Source organism: Entelurus aequoreus, linkage group LG16 (genome assembly GCF_033978785.1).
Source record: "Entelurus aequoreus isolate RoL-2023_Sb linkage group LG16, RoL_Eaeq_v1.1, whole genome shotgun sequence".
NCBI lineage: Eukaryota > Metazoa > Chordata > Actinopteri > Syngnathiformes > Syngnathidae > Entelurus > Entelurus aequoreus.
In genome coordinates, this window is record NC_084746.1 from 11,245,162 (window position 1) to 11,269,040 (window position 23,879).

The 23,879-nt window shown below is 36.9% G+C and overlaps 1 protein-coding gene and 1 long non-coding RNA gene across 5 annotated transcripts in view; one reads left to right on the forward strand and one right to left on the reverse strand.

The window, feature by feature from the left end:
- Positions 1 to 14,159, reverse strand: part of LOC133630592 (uncharacterized) — a 65,066-nt gene extending 50,907 nt beyond the window's left edge. For 3 of the 4 annotated variants that reach the window (XR_009821297.1, XR_009821299.1, XR_009821298.1), the window contains exons 1-4: positions 14,091 to 14,159; positions 13,980 to 14,025; positions 2,267 to 2,644; positions 2,071 to 2,177 (exon numbers count right to left, since the gene is read on the reverse strand). This is a non-coding gene — a long non-coding RNA (uncharacterized LOC133630592). The remainder of the gene's footprint in view (positions 1 to 2,070; positions 2,178 to 2,266; positions 2,645 to 13,979; positions 14,026 to 14,090) is intronic. The other variant, XR_009821300.1, reaches the window with a different exon arrangement.
- Positions 1 to 23,511, forward strand: part of rorcb (RAR-related orphan receptor C b) — a 51,507-nt gene extending 27,996 nt beyond the window's left edge. The window contains exons 2-10 of the mRNA XM_062022175.1: positions 2,099 to 2,184; positions 2,275 to 2,416; positions 5,550 to 6,053; positions 11,568 to 11,689; positions 11,791 to 11,923; positions 12,326 to 12,433; positions 15,849 to 15,959; positions 18,032 to 18,141; positions 18,217 to 23,511. Of these exons, the coding sequence (XP_061878159.1) occupies positions 2,099 to 2,184; positions 2,275 to 2,416; positions 5,550 to 6,053; positions 11,568 to 11,689; positions 11,791 to 11,923; positions 12,326 to 12,433; positions 15,849 to 15,959; positions 18,032 to 18,141; positions 18,217 to 18,378 (1,478 nt within the window). The 3' untranslated portion in view covers positions 18,379 to 23,511. The remainder of the gene's footprint in view (positions 1 to 2,098; positions 2,185 to 2,274; positions 2,417 to 5,549; positions 6,054 to 11,567; positions 11,690 to 11,790; positions 11,924 to 12,325; positions 12,434 to 15,848; positions 15,960 to 18,031; positions 18,142 to 18,216) is intronic.
- Positions 23,512 to 23,879: the final 368 nt, after the last annotated feature.

Below are 23,879 nucleotides of genomic sequence, written 5' to 3' on the forward strand. Positions count from 1 at the left end.
TAACTTTACTAGCTCCTGTAATTTCAATAAACCTGAATTAATGAATAATATGTTAGTGTGTTCTAAGTAATCTACTTTATGAATAATCCTTATAGCTCTTTTCTGTAGTTGATACAATGCCTTTATGTTACTCTTATATGTGTTCCCCCACACTTCCACACAGTAGCTGATATATGGCAATATAAGTGCACAATACAATATGCGCATTGCCCTATAATCTAACACATATTTTACCTTATTTAATATAAAAATACTCTTAGACATCTTTTTCCGCAGATGTGCAATATGAGATTTCCATGTCAGACCGTCATCCAGTATCACTCCTAAAAATCTAAGTTCAGAAACCCTTTCAATATCTATTCCATTTATTGACAATTTGATCATTTCCTCCCTTTTCCTCTTACAAAAAATCATGAACTTTGTTTTTTCTACATTTAATGATAATTTATTGGCATCAAACCATCTCTTAAGTTTAATCATTTCCTGTTCAATAATTTTTGATAATGCTTTTAAGTCGTGTCCCGAACTATAAAAGTTGGTGTCGTCCGCAAATAATACAAATTTCAATAACTTTGATACGTCACATATATCATTAATATATAAAATAAACAATTTTGGTCTCAAAACCGAACCTTGTGGAATTCCACATTCAATCCTCATTTGTTCAGATGTATTACCCATAAAATCCACAAACTCTTGTCTATTATCTAAATAACTTCTTAGCCAGTCTAAAACTACTCCTCTCACACCAAATGAATACAACTTGGACAATAATATAGAATGATCTATAGTATCAAATGCTTTTTTAAGATCGATAAATACCCCTATAGTGTATTTCTTATTATCAGTTGCTGTTGCTATATCCTCAATTATATTCATTACAGCTGAAGCAGTGGATCTATTGGTCCGGAATCCATACTGGCTCTCACTCAACAGCATGTTCTTTTCAATAAAACTATCTAATTTTTTTACAAATATTTTTTCAATTGTTTTAGAAAATTGTGACAGTAGTGACACTGGTCTGTAATTAGTGAATCTATGTTTATCTCCTGTTTTAAAGAGTGGAATTACCTTTGCTACCTTCATTTTATTTGGAAAGGTCCCTGTTTGAAAAGAAAGATTAAAAATATAACAAAGAGGTTTGATGACACAGTCAATAGTCTTTTTTACAATTATCATGTCTATACCATCACTGTCTGTTGATGTCTTATTTTTCAGTTTTGTTACCACCGATACAATTTCATTTTCACTAACATCTCCTAGAAGCATGGACTGTAGCACTTTGCTTCCCCCTCTCCATCCACTCTGTATATCTTTATGTTCTCCAATACTCTCTGCCAATTTGGGTCCAACATTCACAAAAAAAGAATTGAATCCGTTTGACACTTCATTCATATTTGTTATCATCTTATTATCCTCATTGATAAAATGGCTTGGTGGGTTTGTAGGCCCAGATGTTTTTCCTATTACCTTGTTCAGAATATTCAATATTATGGTAAGAGTCATTCAAATAACTATAACATATAGAACATGCTATATGTTTACCAAACAATCTGTCACTCCTAATCGCTAAATCCCATGAAATCTTATACGTCTAGTCTCTTACGGGAATGAGATAAATAATATTATTTGATTTTTTACGCTAATGTGTTAATCATTTCACACATAAGTCGCTCCTGAGTATAAGTCGCACCCCCGGCCAAACTATGAAAAAAAACTGCAACTTATAGTCTGAAAAATACGGTGTATATATATATATATATATATTCGCAGGTTTCCCTGCTAAAATCCCTGTCAGGGGAAACCTGTGAAACAGGCTTGTAGGGATGATACAGCCTCTGTGTTTTTTCATGACTTAACGTACATTCCGCTCTACCCCGGTATTGAGCAATGTATAACGGATAAACCATAGAAACCTTGACTATCTATATATGTATATATATATATATATATATATATATATATATATATATCCTTAGCTTTCTGGAAGTGTGGCCCCTAAAACAGTTTGTTGAATACCCTTGGAGTACAGTATATGATAACACCACTTGACTGAAGTTTTCTTCTGACCTGATCAATCTTGCTTTTGGTCCTGCAGCTCAGATCGAGGTCATCCCCTGTAAAATCTGTGGGGACAAGTCCTCGGGGATCCACTATGGTGTCATCACCTGTGAAGGCTGCAAGGTAAAGAAGAACCCTCATCACATTTCAAGCCACCTGTTGTATGTCAAATACATGTGCACTCATTTGTCATGTGTTTATGCACCTCTTTAGGGTTTCTTCCGCCGCAGCCAGCAGAACAACGCCATGTATTCTTGTTCCCGCCAGAGGAACTGCTTGATCGACCGAACCAACCGCAACCGCTGTCAGCACTGTCGTCTGCAGAAGTGTCTTGCTTTGGGCATGAGCCGAGATGGTAAACACACACTTCCTATATAACCTTATAATGGTTACACTGTGTGGCGTACTGAGAATGTAACACATCTGTGAGGGGTCCTGCTGAAGCTTACATAAGGGAAGGTGTGCTCTGCTCTGCGGCCGAGTCATGCATTCCTCGAAATTGAAGCTGATACCGTGAGAATTTGAAGCCCTCGGCGTTAATGTTCAACATCAGCTGTTGGAGGATGCCTATCTTTTTTTGGTGCTGCATGGAGAAAACAAATACAGTGTACAGACTGTCATTAGGTCAACTGGATACTGTTCCTCTCAGGGAATAAAACACACTGGTCACTCCCAAGTTCTTTTGGATGACATATTTGTTGAGTAAAAAGGACCACTGAGACAGAATAGTATTTGGCCAAGTTCTACTAAAGCGTAAGGAGACCAACCCTTACAACGCAACCATAGCATCGCCAAGAGAGATCTAAAAGTAAGACAAAAGATGTCAGTGTTTCCCATAAACTGCCAAGATACCTGTGGCGGTGGGGGCGTGGCTGGGGGCGTGGTCACCATGACATCATCGAGTATTTTTCATAATTTACTACAATGATATGATTTTCTCTAAAAAGGCTCAAAAAATGTATACTTACTAATTAATAACAGTTTTGTTTTAAACGTCCATCCATCCATCCATCCATCCATTTTACAATATAATTACAACACTTTATGTACATATTTATATACAGATTTGAACAATAAGTTATTCACTGAAATATATTTATTAATTGTGGTTCTTACAAAAAATATATCTTATAAAATATAAAAGCTAAAATGTCTCTTAAAGCTCTGCCCCTTTAATTAGTGCATACTAAATAATTTAACTTTAGCCTACTACTACAACCATATGATTTACCAGCAACATAAAGTGAAACAGAGGCAGAGGTGTCCTGCCACAGTCAGTAACAAATAAACAGAAAACAGTAGTGGTCAAATACAAATAAGGCAACAAGAGAAGTATCCTACACTTCTCTTTTGTAAAGTAAATCTGAACAGCCTATATGGGCATCTACATCAACTATATGATTTGCCTGAGAAGCTGGACAGGACAAAAAAAAAAAAAAAAAAAAAATTGTTATTATTTTTTTTATTTGTGGCGGACGTAATTCTTTCGTGGCGGGCCGCCACAAATAAATGAATGTGTGGGAAACACTGCATGATGTTACCAACACATTTAGCTGAACTGCACCAATTTTGTCAAGAGGAGTGGTCAAAAATTCAAGCAGAAGCTTGTGGATGGCTACCAAAAGTGCCTTATTGCAGTGAAGCTTGCCAAGGGACATGTAAGCAAATATTAACATTGCTGTATGTATACTTTTGACCCAGCACATTTGCTCACATTTTCAGTAGACCCATAATAAATTCATAAAAGAAGCAAACTTCATGAATGTATTTTGTGACCAACAAGTATGTGCTCCTATCACTACATCACAAAAAAATAAGAGTTGTGGAAATTATTGGAAACTCAAGACAGCCATGACATTATATTCTTTACAAGTGTATGTACCGTATTTTTCTGACTATAAGTCGCAGTTTTTTTCATAGTTTGGCCGGGGGTGCGACTTATACTCAGGAGCGACTTACACTACCGTTCAAAAGTTTGGGGTCACATTGAAATGTCCTTATTTTTGAAGAAAAAGCACTGTACTTTTCAATGAAGATAACTTTAAACTAGTATTAACTTTAAAAAAAATACACTCTATACATTGCTAATGTGGTAAATGACTATTCTAGCTGCAAATGTATGGTTTTTGGTGCAATATCTACATAGGTGTATAGAGGCCCATTTCCAGCAACTATCACTCCAGTGTTCTAATGGTACAATGTGTTTGCTCATTGGCTCAGAGGGCTAATTGATGATTAGAAAACCCTTGTGCAATCATGTTCACACATCTGAAAACAGTTTAGCTCGTTACAGAAGCTACAAAACTGACCTTCCTTTGAGCAGATTGAGTTTCTGGAGCATCACATTTGTGGGGTCAATTAAACGCTCAAAATGGCCAGAAAAAGAGAACTTTCATCTGAAACTCGACAGTCTATTCTTGTTCTTAGAAATGAAGGCTATTCCACAAAATTGTTTGGGTGACCCCAAACTTTTGAACGGTTGTGTATGTGTGAAATTATTAACACATTACTGTAAAATATCAAATAATATTATTTATCTCATTCACGTAAGAGACTAGACGTATAAGATTTCACGGGATTTAGCGATCAGGAGTGACAGATTGTTTGGTAAACGTATAGCATGTTCTATATGTTATAGTTATTTGAATGACTCTTACCATAATATGTTACGTTAACATACCAGGCACGTTCTCAGTTGGTTATTTATGCCTCATATAACATACACTTATTCAGCCTGTTGTTCACTATTCTTTATTTATTTTAAATTGCCTTTCAAATGTCTTCTTGGTGTTGGGTTTTATCAAATACATTTCCCCAAAAAATGTGACTTATACTCCAGTGCGACTTATGTGTTTTTTTCCTTCTTTATTATGCATTTTCGGCCGGTGCGACTTATACTCCAAAAAATACGGTACACTTTTGACCACGACTGTATATGAGGGACATTTTTCTGGAGCTCCTCTCAGCCTGAAGCTGCCTCGTTAAGATGACAGATTGAACACAAGTCTGTTTTTTTACTACAAAGTAAATCAAATGCAAAGAATATTTCACAGGTAAAGCAAAATAAAGCTTGAATTGCAAGGTTACGACTTAGAGTACCATTTACTTATTGACATTGTACACTAAAAGTAGTAATGTCAGGCAAGCTGGTGGGCAAAATGTGAAAAATATCATCAGCAGATATGAATCTTGGACAGGAGTCAGCCGTATTTGTATCATGGTGTGTTGAGGAATTGTATGACATTTGAAATGAATCAGGATATATCACAAAAAAATAAGAGTTGTAGAAATGATTGGAAACTCAAGACAGCCATGACATGATGTTCTTTACAAGTGTATGTAAACTTTTGACCACCACTGTAAATCGATCAATCGTTACACAAAAGACACATATTCACTCCGACCTTGACCCCACCAAACAATTTTTGGGTTCTCTGTCTAAAATGGATCCTTGGTAAAGTCCTATTCTCCGTCTTTTCCCCTAACAGCGGTAAAGTTTGGCCGTATGTCCAAAAAGCAGCGTGATAGCCTCTATGCTGAGGTGCAAAAACACCAGAAGTCCCAGGAGTGCCTGGGCTCTGGAGGTGGGGGCCCCACCACCCCGTTCTTACCCAGCGAGGACGGCGGTGGCGGCGAGGACGGCGAGGAAGGTCTGAGCCGCTCCTACAGCAGCGGGGGCTCCACCTCCACCCTCAGCGACCTTGACGACATCGCAGCGCTGCCAGATCTGTTTGATCTGCCGCTGACCCCCGAGGAGGCCAGCGAGTACTGCAGCCTGGAGCTACTGGGCGGGAGCGGAGGGAACAGCAAGGGGAACACCTCCAACTCGTCGTCCGCTTCCTCCTCGTCCTCATCGCCGTCCAATCAGAATTCTCCGCAGCAGACAATGTTGGATGGGCCAGACAGTGGCATCCAGCTGCTGCACACACATCCACTACTTGGGGACACGCTGCTGGACCAGCTGCCGGACGACTGCTCAATATCAGACCTCGGTGAGTAGTGACCATGTTGTAAAACCCTGGTTAGAATACAGTCATTCAAAGGCTCCCTTGACACAAAGACATGCTCCGTTTTTTCCAATTTGAACTTGACTCAGCATGACGACGTACGTGCAGAATTTGACACTGCATAGCGAGTTTCACAGGAGGCTTCTTCTCCCCCCCCCCCGCTGACCTTAATTACTCGAATGCAATTCATGTCGCTACATGCATGACTTACAGCACTGAAACTCCTTTTAGGTGGATTAAGTAGTTTGACGTCAATCCGGTGAACTGAAAAAGAAAAGCGAAAACCAACAAAAAAGCAAAGTCCAAAATCTGTGCGCTACACGACAAATGCATTTAAGTCCTCGTGAAGTTGTTTTTACATGATTCGAATAAATAATAAACATCAATCAACATTACATGACAGTGAAAATATTGAAACACCTCTTACTATATTTAATGAATTGTGAGAGTAAATATTGTTGCCATGGGACAACATTCAGGTCACATTTGTATTATATCTTATTTACAAAAGTCTTAAGCCACCACTGGGTTAAATTTTGAAGAATAACAACATCCCCCATCTGTTCATGAACCAGGAAGTAGTATGCGAACTACAAAAACATTGAAGAACCTTTGTAGTCACTTTGTTTTGTTTTTGTTGTGTCTGGTTTTGTGCAAGTGACATTGTAGTTGTTGATTGTAATTTTAAAGAGAGACTGGATATGTTTACCGACCAGAATCATAATGTTATCACTCATCTTTTCATGAACCAGGAAGTAGTATGCTAATACAAAAACATTTAAAAAGTTCTTTAAATCTCTCGTTTTGTTTGACTTTATGCAAGCCAATAATAAGTGACATTGTAGTTGTTAATTGTCATTTTAAAGAGAGACTGGATAAGTTTATCCACCAGAATCATAATATTTTTACCCATCTGTTCATGAACCAAGAAGTGGTATTCCAACTACAAAAACAAAAAACATTGAAAAACCTTTGCAATCACTTTGTTTTGTTTTTGTTGTGTTTATAAGTGACATTGTAGTTGTTAATTGTCATTTTAAAGAGAGACTGGATATGTTTACCCACCAGAATCATAATGGTATTACCCATCTGTTCATGAACCAGGAAGTAGTATGCTAATACAAAACCATTTAAAAGTTCTTTAAATCACTCGTTTTGTTTTTGTTTGACTTTTTGCAAGCCGTTATTAAGTGACATTGTAGTTGTTAATTGTTTTGAAGAGGGACTGGATAATTTTATCCACCAGAATCATTATATTTTTACCCTTCTGTTCATGAACCAGGAAGTAGTATTCCAACTACAAAAACATTGACAAACCTTTGAAATCACTTTGTTTTGTTTTTGTTTTAATTTATGCAAGCCGTTAATACGTGACATTGTAGTTGTTAATTGTTTTGAAGAGGGACTGGATAAGTCTACACACCAGAATCATAGTGGTAATACCCATCTGTTCATGAACCAGGAAGTAGTATTCTAACTACAAAAACATTGAAAAACCTTTGTAAAACCATTTTGTTTTTGTTGTGTTGGGTTTTGTGCAACCCCTTATAAGTGACATTGTAGTTGTTAAGTGTCATTTTGAAGAGAGACTGGATAAGTCTTTACACCAGAATCATAATGTTATTACCCTTCTGTTCATGAACCAGGAAGTAGTATGCTAATACAAAACCATTTAAAAAGTTCTTTAAATCTCTCGTTTTGTTTTTGTTTGACTTTATGCAAGCCTCTAATAAGTGACATTGTAGTTGTTAATTGTTTTGAAGAGGGACTGGATAAGTCTACACACCAGAATCATAATGGTATTACCCATCTGTTCATGAACCAGAAAGAGGTATTTCAACTACAAAAACATTGAAAAACCTTTGCAATCACTTTGTTTTGTTTTTGTTGTTTTTATAAGTGACATTGTAGTTGTTAATTGTCATTTTAAAGAGAGACTGGATATGTTTACCCACCAGAATCATAATGTTATCACCAATCTGTTCATGAACCAGGAAGTAGTATGCTAATACAAAAACATTTAAAAAGTTCTTTAAATCACTCGTTTTGTTTTTGTTTGACTTTATGCAAGCCGTTAGTAAGTGACATTGTAGTTGTTAACTGTCATTTTAAAGAGAGACTGCATAAGTTTATCCACCAGAATCATAATATTTTTACCCTTCTGTTCATGAACCAGGAAGTAGTATTCCAACTACAAAAACAAAAAACATTGAAAAACCTTTGCAATCACTTTGTTTTGTTTTTGTTGTGTTTATAAGTGACATTGTAGTTGTTAATTGTCATTTTAAAGAGAGACTGGATGTGTTTACCCACCAGAACCATAATGGTATTACCCATCTGTTCATGAACCAGGAAGTAGTATGCTAATACAAAACCATTTAAAAGTTCTTTAAATCACTCGTTTTGTTTTTGTTTGACTTTATGCAAGCCGTTATTAAGTGACATTGTAGTTGTTCATTGTTTTGAAGAGGGACTGGATAAGTTTATCCACCAGAATCATAATATTTTTACCCATCTGTTCATGAACCAGGAAGTAGTATTCCATCTACAAAAACATTGACAAACCTTTGAAATCACTTTGTTTTGTTTTTGTTTGACTTTATGCAAGCCGTTAATAAGTGACATTGTAGTTGTTAATTGTTTTGAAGAGGGACTGGATAAGTGTACACACCAGAATCATAATGGTATTACCCATCTGTTCATGAACCAGGAAGTAGTATTCTAACTACAAAAACATGGAAAAACCTTTGTAAAACCATTTTGTTTTTGTTGTGTTGGGTTTTGTGCAACCCCTTATAAGTGACATTGTAGTTGTTAATTGTCATTTTGAAGAGAGACTGGATAAGTCTTTACACCAGAATCATAATGTTACTACCCTTCTGTTCATGAACCAGGAAGTAGTATGCTAATACAAAACCATTTAAAAAGTTCTTTAAATCTCTCGTTTTGTTTTTGTTTGACTTTATGCAAGCCTCTAATAAGTGACATTGTAGTTGTTAATTGTTTTGAAGAGGGACTGGATAAGTCTACACACCAGAATCATAATGGTATTACCCATCTGTTCATGAACCAGAAAGAGGTATTTCAACTACAAAAACATTGAAAAACCTTTGCAATCACTTTGTTTTGTTTTTGTTGTTTTTATAAGTGACATTGTAGTTGTTAATTGTCATTTTAAAGAGAGACTGGATATGTTTACCCACCAGAATCATAATGTTATCCCCAATCTGTTCATGAACCAGGAAGTAGTATGCTAATACAAAAACATTTGAAAAGTTCTTTAAATCACTCGTTTTGTTTTTGTTTGACTTTATGCAAGCCGTTAGTAAGTGACATTGTAGTTGTTAACTGTCATTTTAAAGAGAGACTGCATAAGTTTATCCACCAGAATCATAATATTTTTACCCTTCTGTTCATGAACCAGGAAGTAGTATTCCAACTACAAAAACAAAAAACATTGAAAAACCTTTGCAATCACTTTGTTTTGTTTTTGTTGTGTTTATAAGTGACATTGTAGTTGTTAATTGTCATTTTAAAGAGAGACTGGATGTGTTTACCCACCAGAACCATAATGGTATTACCCATCTGTTCATGAACCAGGAAGTAGTATGCTAATACAAAACCATTTAAAAGTTCTTTAAATCACTCGTTTTGTTTTTGTTTGACTTTATGCAAGCCGTTATTAAGTGACATTGTAGTTGTTAATTGTTTTGAAGAGGGACTGGATAAGTTTATCCACCAGAATCATTATATTTTTACCCTTCTGTTCATGAACCAGGAAGTAGTATTCCAACTACAAAAACATTGACAAACCTTTGAAATCACTTTGTTTTGTTTTTGTTTTAATTTATGCAAGCCGTTAATAAGTGACATTGTAGTTGTTAATTGTTTTGAAGAGGGACTGGATAAGTCTACACACCAGAATCATAATGGTATTACCCATCTGTTCATGAACCAGAAAGAGGTATTTAAACTACAAAAACATTGAAAAACCTTTGCAATCACTTTGTTTTGTTTTTGTTGTTTTTATAAGTGACATTGTAGTTGATAATTGTCATTTTAAAGAGAGACTGGATATGTTTACCCACCAGAATCATAATGTTATCACCCATTTGTTCATGAACCAGGCAGTGGTATGCTAATACAAAAACATTAAAAAAGTTATGGAAATGTCTCGTTTTGTTTTTGTTTGACTTTATGCAAGCCGTTAATAAGTGACAGTGTAGTTGTTAATTGTCATTTTAAAGAGAGACTGGATATGTTTATCCACCAGAATCATAATGTTATCACCCATCTGTTCATGAACCAGGAAGTAGTATGCTAATACAAAACATTTAAAAAGTTCTTTAAATCACTAGTTTTGTTTTTGTTTGACTTTATGCAAGCCGTTAGTAAGTGACAGTGTAGTTGTTAATTGTCATTTTGAAGAGAGACTGGATAAGTTTATCCACCAGAATCATAATATTTTTACCCATCTGTTCATGAACCAGGAAGTAGTATTCCATCTACAAAAACATTGACAAACCTTTGAAATCACTTTGTTTTGTTTTTGTTTGACTTTATGCAAGCCGTTAATAAGTGACATTGTAGTTGTTAATTGTTTTGAAGAGGGACTGGATAAGTGTACACACCAGAATCATAATGGTATTACCCATCTGTTCATGAACCAGGAAGTAGTATTCTAACTACAAAAACGTTGAAAAACCTTTGTAAAACCATTTTGTTTTTGTTCTGTTGGGTTTTGTGCAACCCCTTATAAGTGACATTGTAGTTGTTGTCATTTTGAAGAGAGACTGGATAAGTCTTCACACCAGAATCATAATGTATACCCTTCTGTTCATGAACCAGGAAGTAGTATGCTAATACAAAACCATTTAAAAAGTTCTTTAAATCTCTCGTTTTGTTTTTGTTTGACTTTATGCAAGCCTCTAATAAGTGACATTGTAGTTGTTAATTGTTTTGAAGAGGGACTGAATAAGTCTGCACACCAGAATCATAATGTTATTACCCATCTTTTCATGAACCAGGAAGTAGTATTCCAACTACAAAAACACTGAAAAACCTTTGCAATCACTTTGTTTTGTTTTTGTTGTTTTTATAAGTGACATTGTAGTTGTTAATTGTCATTTTAAAGAGAGACTGGATATGTTTACCCACCAGAATCATAATGTTATCACCCATCTGTTCATGAACCAGGAAGTAGTATGCTAATACAAAACCATTTAAAAAGTTCTTTAAATCTCTCGTTTTGTGTTTATTTGACTTTATGCAAGCCTCTAATAAGTGACACCGTAGTTGTTAATTGTCTTTTATGACATGACCCAGGAAGTACCGTAGTATACCAACTACAAAAACATTGAAAAACTCCATAAATCACTTTTTAGTTTTTGTTGTGTTTGTTAAGTGACATTATAGTTGTTTATTTAAAAAAAAAATGTGTATCTTAATGCTGGCCTAAGACCTTTACAGTGTTGATTTTAATGTTTGTTTGTTTTGCAGAGCGAATGACTCAGAATATCGTGAAGTCTCACTTGGAGACGTGTCAATACAGTGCTGAGGACATGAAGAGATTCACCTGGGTACAGTACACGCCCGAGGACACGCGGGCCTTTCAGAACAAGGTCAATATTATTCTGCGAGATCGGGATATTTAAACGAGTGCACCGAAACGACACTCGTCACGACAACGTGATTCTGATAGGTCAAATGTTCTGTTTTGCAGTCAGCTGAATGGATGTGGCAGCAGTGTGCACACCACATCACCAACGCCATCCAGTACGTGGTGGAGTTTGCCAAACGAATCGGCGGTTTCATGGATCTCTGTCAGAACGACCAGATTATATTGCTGAAAGCAGGTCAGTGTACAGCTCAGACTGTTACACACTCACTTCACGTTACAGTAATTGTACCCACGTAAACCAGAATGGAAAAACTTGCTAACTTGAGTTCCTTTGTTGTCTTTTGTCTCCAACCTTCTCTTTTGCCCCATTTCTATCAACAATGGGGAGGAACATTATTGTGGGAAAACATGTTAACTTTCTTCATATATACATTTATATATGTGTGGGAAAATATCATATATTTGGCAATGCATTTACTTGAACTCTTTACAACTATATATGGTTCAAATTGTCACATATATGCTATGTATATTCATCTAAATCCAAATTTACATCTGTCTGTTTATGTTGGGAGTATCTTGGACCATCTCTGTCCCCTTCCCATCCACCTCTTTGCCCCTATGGCTGCCCTTTCAGGATGCCTGGAGGTCCTGCTGATCCGCATGTGTCGGGCGTTTAACGTCAACAACAGCACTCTTTTCTTCAACGGAAAATTTGCCTCGGCTCAGTTCTTCAAAGCACTTGGTGAGCGTCACATGAAAAAGCTCTGAAACATGCAGATTCAAGTCTAGCAACCCCACTACACACATTAGAACAGGGTTGTTTTTTTGACTGTGGGCCACACAGAAAAATGGTGCACGAAAGATGCTGAAACAAATCCAATATAATTGTGTGAATGCTCCAAAACATTCACACATGTGCTTTTCTACACCAAAATTCATCTATTTATTCTTCTTCTCCAGATTTTTCCCATTCAAAATGAATTGGCCATTTTACAAATTTCCATCATTTCCACATTTTTCACCCGATTCAAACCGTTCCAACTTCAAACTGTTCAGCCTATTCAGGAATCGCAGGCTTTCCCTCGACAAATACCAAAAATTCCCATATTTCCCAGAATTCCGGGTTTTCCGGGACATTTTTCCCATTCAAAATGAATTGGCCATTTTTCAAATTCCCACATTTTTCACCCTATTCAAACCGTTCCAACTTGAAACTGTTCAGCCTATTCAGGAATCGCGGGTTTCCCCTCGACAAATACCAAAAATTCCCCGATTTCCCAGAATTCCAGGTTTTCCAGGACATTTTTCCCATTCAAAATGAATTGGCCATTTTTCAAATTTCCACATTTTTCACCCGATTCAAACCGCTCCAACTTCAAACTGTTCAGCCTATTCAGGAATCGCGGGTTTCCCCTCGACAAATACCAAAAATTCCCAGATTTCCCAGAATTCCAGATTTTCCGGGACATTTTTCCCATTCAAAGTGAATGGGAAAAATTTCCACACGATTCAAACCGTTCCAACTTCAAACTTTTCAGCCTATTCAGGAATTGCGGTTGTCTGTTCGACATCTTCCCGCTTGAAGCCAAACCACCGGCAGACTGTTTTTCTTGGGAATTAATTCTTCCTTCATTTGTTACCAGATTCACACCTTCACTCTCTCCTAGCACCACAGCTAACGTTACCCACGTCGCCACCTCTCTGGTCGGCGAGGGCGTACGACGTCGCACGCGCGACAGTATGTGACGTATGTAAGGTGCGCTTGTTTTACGTCTCTGTGAGAAGTAGAGACAAGAAAGAGTGAGAAAAACCTGCGGTGTAATTCCCACAGCTAAAAGCAACGTATACTCGAATATCACGATATAGCCATTTTTTATATCGCACAGAGACAAACCCGCAACATATCGAATATATTCTATATATCACCCAGCCCTGGTGTGACGCATGAAAATGCACGTCCTCATTAGATAATTTTTCCAGGGTCCATGTATAAAGGAACATTCAAATCCCAATGATGATCAGATTAAATACCATACCAACTTTATTTATACAGCCCTTTAAAAACAAAGGGCTGTACACCACAAAGAAATAGAGGCATAGGACTGACTAAAAAATAACATTTTAAACAGAAGTAAAATACACATTGAAAAAGCAAATACAAATTACCCTAAGAACAAATAAATAAATGTAAATAAATGTTATTCGTGTACACCTGGCTAATGACGTCACCCACTTACATGACTCTGGTATTAAGCAATATAGTCAAATATGGCAAATAGTTAGCCTACCTCTTCCAAGGCCACCAGGTCAACGCCACTTTTGTAGCAAGAAAACCTGCCACAGATAAAAATGTTAATGGATATTTAAAAACGTTTAATGGATCAAACACGAAATTGCACCTGGGCAGCGCTGTGTCTTCCTCATTGTCAAGGAGGCCAGAGGGGGGTGTCTCGACGCCACTGTGGCGCAATACTGCCCCCTCTGGTGTTAAGTGGTACTGCAGCTGGGTTGTAAATGCATAAACAAATAGAAGAGGCTGTAGTATACGTCATTATTACGTCACATTATTGCACTAATGCTTTAATCTCACTGATTATAGATACAATCACAAGTCTTTTTACGCAGCATTACATTTTGATTTGATTTGGGTTTTTGATTAAGGATCCCCATTAGCTGTTTGCCACAACAACCCACTTTTTTTTTTGATTGATTGAAACTTTTATCAGTAGATTGCACAGTACAGTAGATATTCCAATCCACATTTAAACAACAGAAATGTTTCCAAAGTGCTGCATTACAATATTAAAAACAGTATTCAAATATTATCCTTAGCTCCACCAATGACTGAATAAAAACAAAAAATAAATACATATAAAAACAATATAAAGATACATATGATTACAAACGATTTTAAAGGGTAAAACCAATTAAAACAATAAATAGAAATCAACATTTTTAAAAACACAGAGGACCACACTACTCACGTAGTGTTTAAAATGCTGTATAATAGACTGTATTTATATTATTCACATGTGAATAATGCTGTATAATAGACCGTATTTATGTTATTCATATGTGAATAATGATGTATAATAGACTGTATTTATATTATTCACATGTGAATAATGCTGTATAATAGACTGTATTTATATTATTCACATGTGAATAATGCTGTATAATAGACTGTATTTATATTATTCCCATGTGAATAATGCTGTATAATAGACTTTATTTATATTATTTACATGTGAATAATGCTGTATAATAGACTGTATTTATATTATTTACATGTGAATAATGCTGTATAGTAGACTGTATTTATATTATTCACATGTGAATAATGCTGTATAATAGACTGTATTTATATTATTCACATGTGAATAATGCTGTATAATAGACTGTATTTATATTATTCACATGTGAATAATGCTGTATAATAGACCATATTTATACTATTCACATGTGAATCATGCTGTATAATAGACCATATTTATATTATTCACATGTGAATAATGCTGTATAATAGACCGTATTTATATTATTCACATGTGAATAATGCTGTATAATAGACTGTATTTATATTATTCCCATGTGAATAATGCTGTATAATAGACTGTATTTATATTATTCCCATGTGAATAATGCTGTATAATAGACTGTATTTATATTATTCACATGTGAATAATGCTGTATAGTAGACTGTATTTATATTATTCACATGTGAATAATGCTGTATAATAGACCATATTTATGTTATTCACATGTGAATAATGCTGTATAATAGACCGTATTTATATTATTCACATGTGAATAATGCTGTATAATAGACTGTATTTATATTATTCACATGTGAATAATGCTGTATAATAGACTGTATTTATATTATTCACATGTGAATAATGCTGTATAATAGACTGTATTTATATTACTCACAAGTGAATAATGCTGTATAATAGACTGTATTTGTGTTATTCACATGTGAATAATGCTGTATAATAGACTGTATTTATATTATTCACATGTGAATAATATAAATACAGTCTATTATGCATATATTTATGATTATGCATAGTGCTACATGACATTACATCTGCAATAATTTTTCTCATGTTTCTTTGGCAGTTCATGTATTTTTGTTGTTGTTGTTGTTTAATCAGGTTGTGATGACCTCGCGAGTGCAGTGTTTGAACTAGGAAAAGGACTCTGCCGGCTCCAGCTGACTGATGAAGAGATGGCTCTGTTTAGTGCGGCCGTCCTGCTCTCCCCTGGTGACTATTTCTCCTCTTTTTCTTTGCAAACGCTCTCGTGTCAGATTGTGGTGGATGTGTGTCATGCATTTAGTGTTTGTTGCAAAAATTGGGTGATAATCATAGGCAGGCCAAATTGTTGTCAATAAACAATGTTATTGCCAGCATTGTTTTTAGACCAAATTAAGCATCAAAGTAGTCATAATATATAATATTAATAAAGTAAGTAATGCCTACGTTCATTTCATTCTGCTATTGACTAAATACACTCATGTGTTAAGAGCAATACACAGAGTGAACCCTCTTGCACCCGGTTTGAAATCTTCCTTTTAGTGTTTGTTGCAAAAATTGGGTTATAATTAGAGATGTCCGATAATGGCTTTTTTGACGATATTGTCCAACTCTTAATTACCGATTCCGATATCAACCGATACCAATATATACAGTCGTGGAATTAACACATTATTATGCCTAATTTTGTTGTGATGCCCCGCTGGATGCATTAAACAATGTAACAAGGTTTTCCAAAATAAATCAACTCAAGTTATGGAAAAAAATGCCAACATGGCACTGGCGATTGCACAATAATGCACAAAGTGCATTATTTTTTAAACATGCCTCAAAACAGCAGCTTGGAATTTGGGACATGCTCTCCCTGAGAGAGCATGAGGAGGTTGAGGTGGGCGGTGTGTATATTGTACATATTACATATTGTTATGAAGGTGTCTGTTCCTACATTATATATATACTTGCAGTGTGTATATTGTACGTATTGTTATGAAGGTGTCTGTTACTACATTATATATATATATATATACTTACTGTGTGTATATTGTACATATTACATTTTATTATGAAGGTGTCTGTTACTACATTATATATATACTTGCAGTGTGTACATCGTAGATATTACATGTTGTTATGAAGGTGTCTGTTACTACATTATATATATACTTGCAGTGTGTATATTGTACATATTGTTATGAAGGTGTCTGTTACTACATTATATATATATATATACTTACAATGTGTATATTGTACATATTACATTTTATTATGAAGGTGTCTGTTACTACATTATATATATACTTGCAGTGTGTACATCGTAGATATTACATGTTGTTATGAAGGTGTCTGTTACTACATTATATATATACTTACAGTGTGTATATTGTACATATTACATTTTGTTATGAAGGTGTCTGTTACTACATTATATTTATACTTGCAGTGTGTATATTGTACATATTACATATTGTTATGAAGGTGTCTGTTACTACATTATATATATTTACTTGCAGCGTGTATATTGTACATATTACATATTGTTATGAAGGTGTCTGTTCCTACATTATATATATACTTGCAGTGTGTATATTGTACGTATTGTTATGAAGGTGTCTGTTACTACATTATATATATATATATATACTTACAGTGTGTATATTGTACATATTACATTTTATTATGAAGGTGTCTGTTACTACATTATATATATACTTGCAGTGTGTACATCGTAGATATTACATGTTGTTATGAAGGTGTCTGTTACTACATTATATATATACTTACAGTGTGTATATTGTACATATTACATTTTGTTATGAAGGTGTCTGTTACTACATTATATTTATACTTGCAGTGTGTATATTGTACATATTACATATTGTTATGAAGGTGTCTGTTACTACATTATATATATTTACTTGCAGCGTGTATATTGTACATATTACATATTGTTATGAAGGTGTCTGTTACTACATTATATATATATACTTGCATGTATATAAAACGAGGCTACATAGATCACTCTCACTAGCCACTTCTTGCAAGCATTTTTTTTATCTTTAGAATCCTAAAAAAAGACATAATGATTGTGAATAAATGGCAAAATATACTTGCAGTGTGTATATAAAAGTTGTTTTAGAGGACTTTGAAGGCTACAACGGTGACTCCCATTAGCTGCATCTTTCAAGCGTTTTTTTTATCATCTGTAAAATCGTAAAAATGATTGTGAAATAAAGGCAAAATCCAAAGAAAAAGTGCAGTTCCCCTTTAAATAACGTGGGATTATGTTTGTCTGTTTTTCTCAGATCGGCCTTGGTTGACAGAAGGCCAAAAGGTTCAGAAGCTCCAGGAGAAAGTCTACTTGGCCCTGCAGCACAGTCTTCACCAGAGTGGTTCTGAAGAGAAACTGGACAAGGTAAAGGACCCAGCCTGGACCCCCCGTGAACATAAAGTTGTGCAAACATATACAAATGATCTTCTTTCTCCACAGATGCTGTCCAAACTACCCATCATGAAGTCCATCTGCAACCTCCACATTGACAAACTGGAGTTTTTCCGCCTGGTCCACCCAGAGACGGCGTACAGTTTCCCGCCGCTGTACAGGGAGGTGTTTGCGAGCGAGATGTCGCTGCCCGACTCCACCAACAGCTAGAAAGACAACAGTCTGACTGACAGAGAGATGGTATCCACAGGAATTGGAAGCAAAAAGGAGTAGACCGAGCAGGATGAAGACGTTCCAAGCTCAACAACCAGCAGTCGAAGGACAATCCAGGACTTTAGATAACTCCGTCTCCCGGGAATTCCAAAGTAGTCCTCCACTTTCCGAGCAGGCGACGCACCTTACACTACAGACCACGCACGCTCTCTTGCTCTTCTGCGAACCGTAGCAGCGCCAACAAGCAGACGCATTAGACGTATACACCAAGTTGCGACACTTGTTCAGCATCCGATCCGCAACGGATCGCCCCAACCAGTCATGAATGTACCTCATTGACCCAGAACTGAATGTACCACCCTGTCACAGTTGTATACAGTCTTAGAAAAGTACCATTTCAGTGTGGTATGCGCACATACACTATATTGCCAAAAGTACTTGGCCACCCATCCAAATGATGAGAACCAGGTGTCCTAATCACTTGGCCCGGGGTATAAAACCAAGCACTTAGGCATGGAGACTGTTTCTAGAAACATTTGTGAAAGAATGGGCCAGCGTGGAACTGTCATAGGATGCCACGTGTGCAGCAAATCCAGTCGTGAAATTTCCTAGCTCCTAAATATTCCAAAGTCGGCTTTATTATAAGAAAATGGAAGATTTGGGGAACAACAGCAACCAAGTGGTAGGCCACGTAAACTGACAGAGAGGAGTCAGCGCATAGTGCAAAGACTTTCTGCAGAGTCAGTTGCTACAGAGCTCCAATCTTCATGTGACCTTCCAATTAGCCCACGTGCAGTACGCAGAGAGCTTCATGGAATGGGTTTCCACGGCCGAGCGGCTGCATCTAAGCCATACATCACCAAGTCCAATGCAAAGCGTGGGATGCAGTGGTGTGAAGCACGTCACCACTGGACTCTAGAGCAGTGGAGACGCCTTCTCTGGACTGATGAGTCACGCTTTTCCATCTGGCAATCTGATGGACCAGTCTGGGTTTGGAGGTTGCCAGGAGAACGCTACATTTCGGACCGCATTGTGCCGAGTGCGAAATTTGGTGGAGGAGGAATTATGGCGTGGGGTCGTTTTTCAGGCGTTGGGTTCCAGTGAAAGGAACTTTGGAATGCTCCAGGATACCGAAACATTTTGGACAATTCCATGCTCCCAACCTTGTGGGAACAGTTTTGGAGCGGGCCCATTCCTCTTCCAACATGACTGCACAAAGCAAGGTCCATAAAGACATGGATGACAGAGTCTGGTGTGGATGAAGGTCGTGAGTTCAAACCCCGGCCGAGTCATACCGAAGACTATAAAAATGGGAGCCATTACCTCCCTGCTTGGCACTCAGCATCAAGGGTTGGAATTGGGGGTTAAATCACCAAAAATGATTTCCGGGCACGGCTACCGCTGCTGCTCACTGCTCCCCTCACCTCCCAGGGGGGTGATCAAGGGTGATGGGTCAAATGCAGAGAATAATTTCGCCACACCTAGTGTGTGTGTGACAATCATGGGTAAAAGAAAAGAAAGAAAGGACTTGACTGGCCTGCGCAGAGTCCTGACCTGAACCCGATAGAACACCTTTGGGATGAATTAGAATGGAGACTGAGAGCCAGGCCTCACCAATGCGCTTTTGGAAGAATGGTGGACAATTCCTATAGACACACTCCGCAACCTTGTGGACAGCCTTATCCCAGAAGAGTTGAAGCTGTGATAGCTGCAAAAAGGTCATATTGAACCCTATGGGTTAGGAATGGGATGGCACTTCAACTTCATGTGTGAGTCAAGGCAGGTGGCCGAATACTTTTGGCAATATAGTGTATTCATACAAAACCACACTTTAGGGACCAATAAGTCATTTTCTTCAAGCAAAATCACCTCATAGATATTCACACCCATTTTTGCCGGTGTTCGGCGCCACCTTGAGAGACCTCAGTCCCACGCACACCCCCTTCCCCCCCCCCCCCCCCCCTTGCAAATGCCACTCACAGGCAAGGTGAAATGACCTTTAATTTATATACACATTTCTATACAAATATTTGAAATGAGAATGTACATAGATGACTATATGAGAGCGAGATCGGGTGGACGGGAGGACGTACTCTTGCGTAGCACTCTCAGGTTCCCACGGCAACAATCCCGCACCCTCCGGAGGGGGCGGACAGACACTTGCAAGCCGAGGCAGCGAGACTAGCCAACGAAGGAGACAAACCGCACCCCCAAGCAGTCCAAGTGTCGTATAATGGAATCACTCGTTAGTCTCATTTCTTTTTAGGGTCCTGATGGTCCACGGTTGTCCATGGTGTTATTACTCTGCCCTGTGAGTCCCAAACCCAACAGTTTTGAAGAAAGAAGCACTTATACTTCCCTCTCACTGGACACGAGTCTAACACCCCTGCGTCGGGCCTCAGCTCTCGGCCCAATTCTGCAGGTAGTTTTTTAGCGTGGAGACGATCATGTCTCACTCCGGGGGCAGTGTTGGGTTAGTTACTGAAAACCAGTAACTAATTACAGTTAATAGTTATTTTATTTCAAAAGTAACTCAGTTACTTGCACCAAAAAGTAATGCGTTACTGTGAAAAGTAACTATTAGGTTACTTATATATATTTTTTATTTTTTTTAAGGCCCCCTTTAATTCCCTTTTAGCCTTTATTTCAGTACTGTTATTGCACTGGAGAATAATACAATGTGTTGATCAACTTGACATGCATTTGCATCACTGAACTCTGCTAAGCAATGTGGTCTACATACAACACACAAAGACAAAGATATGTTTCAAAGGGCCAATTTGTTTCAGGCCAGAAGAAATTGACAAAACTATTTTAAATAGCTGCAACATAACATACATAAGTAACAAACAGCATAATAACAACATAGCTGTAAAGCAAGGAAGGTACACACTACATACACAAAGCCTAACCAGGCGTTTTTTTCTCTCAAGGAATTGTGAAATAAAATCATGTCTGAAGCCCAGAACACTATACATTTCCCCAGTTTTAGTTTAGAGATAAGGAAAGATTGGCTTGGCCCACTAGCATCCCTCTTTATGTTTGTGAACTTTATGGTCTGTACCAGGGTTGTCCAAAGTGCGGCCCGGAGGCCATTTGCGGCCCGCAGCTAATTGTTTACCGGCCCGCCACACATTCTGGAAATACTATTGTAAAAATAAAAAAGAACATTAAAAAAAGTGGAATGAGGTGAAATCTAACGAGAAAAAGTTGCAATGTTGACACAAAAGCTGCCATGCAGGCTGTTTTTTTTTTCTTTTATCTTTCTTTATTTTTCTTTTTTTGCCATTGCTCAAAAAAAAAAAAAAAAGACAAAAAATCCATGTTATAATGAATTATTTTCAGGGCTCCAATTACTTCAAATATTTCACTTTAAAATGTTTTATGTGGTAAATATTGCATATATTGCGTAGTAGCCATATAAAAACATCAACGTTTTCTTTGACAAAAGCGCATAAAACAAACAAAATAATAGTTCCAGCATGAAATGGACAGATACATCTGAAGTTGATCTCGTAACTTAAGTGTTGAAAGTAAAAGAAAAACCTAATAAAAATGTTTTACTTGGAGTGGGGCACCTTTTGGATCCCAAATATATTTTGTGATTTTTTATTTATCTTTTCACTGTGATTACTCAAAAATATGAAATAATTAAAATCAATGGTGTCCTGCATTATTGATCTTTTAGGGCTCTAATTACTAAATACTGCATATTTCAGTTTTACTATAAAAAAAAAAAAAAACAAGTTGTTTTTGACAGAAGAGCCATAAAACATTTTTTTTTTTTTTTATATTACTTTATATCAACTTGAAGTTGATATAGAGATTTACTGTAAGCGTTAAATAATGTAAAAAAAATAATAATCTGACTTATTTTTAACATTTTAATGACTGAGACCCTTTATGGTCCCCGGGACCCCTAAAGGTACAATAAATAAAAAATCCATATATTTTGTTATGGTTTGAAAAGGAAAAATATCAAAATGGCCCCCACATGCTTTAATTTTTCCGTGTGCGGCCCTCAGTGGAAAAAGTTTGGACACCCCTGGTCTATACATTTAGAGTTATGTGATAATCAAACAAACACTCTAGAAGTCTAGAATGAAAGAGTATATAAGAGATTTGACAGCGTGTGTGTACCTTCAGTGCGCGGTGCCTCGTTAAAATCCAGCCGCTGTTGCTTAGGAGGTGAAGTGTGTCTCTCTTTACTAGCTTCGTCGAAGCATGTTGCTTTTGTAGCTGTTTCAGCAGATTTGAATTGCTAGGATAGGAAGTTTGATCCAAGACACGACTTACATTTAACTAAAATGTCCTTTTCTTTGTGTTCGACAAAAGAAAAGTAGTGAGAATATCTCCATGTTAAGAAACTCGACTTCTTTCTGCCATGTCTTGTTAGTAAACACAGACACGCCCCCTCGCCACTTCCGCAGCGCTCCAATAAAACACACTCAGATCTTCTCAGTTTCTAGCCGATACTACATAAAAAATAACGTAAAATAACGCAGTAACGCATCATGTAGTAACGCTAACTGAGTTACTGGATATAAAAAATAACGTGTTAGATTACTATTTACCGCCGAAAGTAACGGCGTTACAGTAAGTTAGTCCCAACACTGCTCGGGGGTGCTGTGAAGTTTTGTTTTTTTTCATAGAGAGGGGGTTCAGAGTCTAAGGGGCCTGCCGCCTGCCACTCAGGGAGCTCGCTGTGGTCTCTCGTCCCTTCGTCACCAGCCTTGTACTCACCATAATCACTGTGGACGCCAGTTCTATTTTTGTGAATTGTCCTAATATTGTACCATTCAAATTTACACAAAGGAAAAAAAAAAATCAATCTTAAGTTTAACGATAAAAAAATTTTTGCTGTGATTTTCACGTTTGTCTTTGATCCACTTATTTCTTTTAAGTGTCTCCACTTTTGTCTCGTAAAGTCGGTAATCTATTTTTTTAAATTGGTGAACTACGAGGAAGAGTACGGACAAAACAGGACTAGTTTGTCTCCCCCTTTTTCCTTTCCTTGTATGAACAAAAATGTACAAGAGGTGTATTACTAGTGAGTCGCACAGCTCGATATATATTGTTGTCCGTCGGGATGCATTATATGTGGTTTTAAGAATGTAATAAATGGTTTCTTCTTTGGAAATGTGTCATTTTATTTCAGTTTGTACCTCTCGTATATTTTCAGGGGTATAACTATTCAGACTTCGAATTTTAACTTTTTAAGGTCAAGGCAAGTGTTGCCTTAAAGCAGTGTTTTTCAAACTTTTTTTGAGGCAAGGCACATTTTCTTTCATTAAAAAATCCAGAGGCACACCACCAGCAGAAAACGTTAAAAAAAAATTAAACTCCACCAGGTCGTCGTGCCTTATTTCGAGTTTGTTGGTGTTTTCCTGTGCTTTAGTTCTTGTCTTGCGCTGTTATTTTGGTGGCCCTTCCTGTTTTGTTGACATTGTTGATTGTCATGTCATGTACGGATGTACTTTGTGGACGCCGTAAGTTTT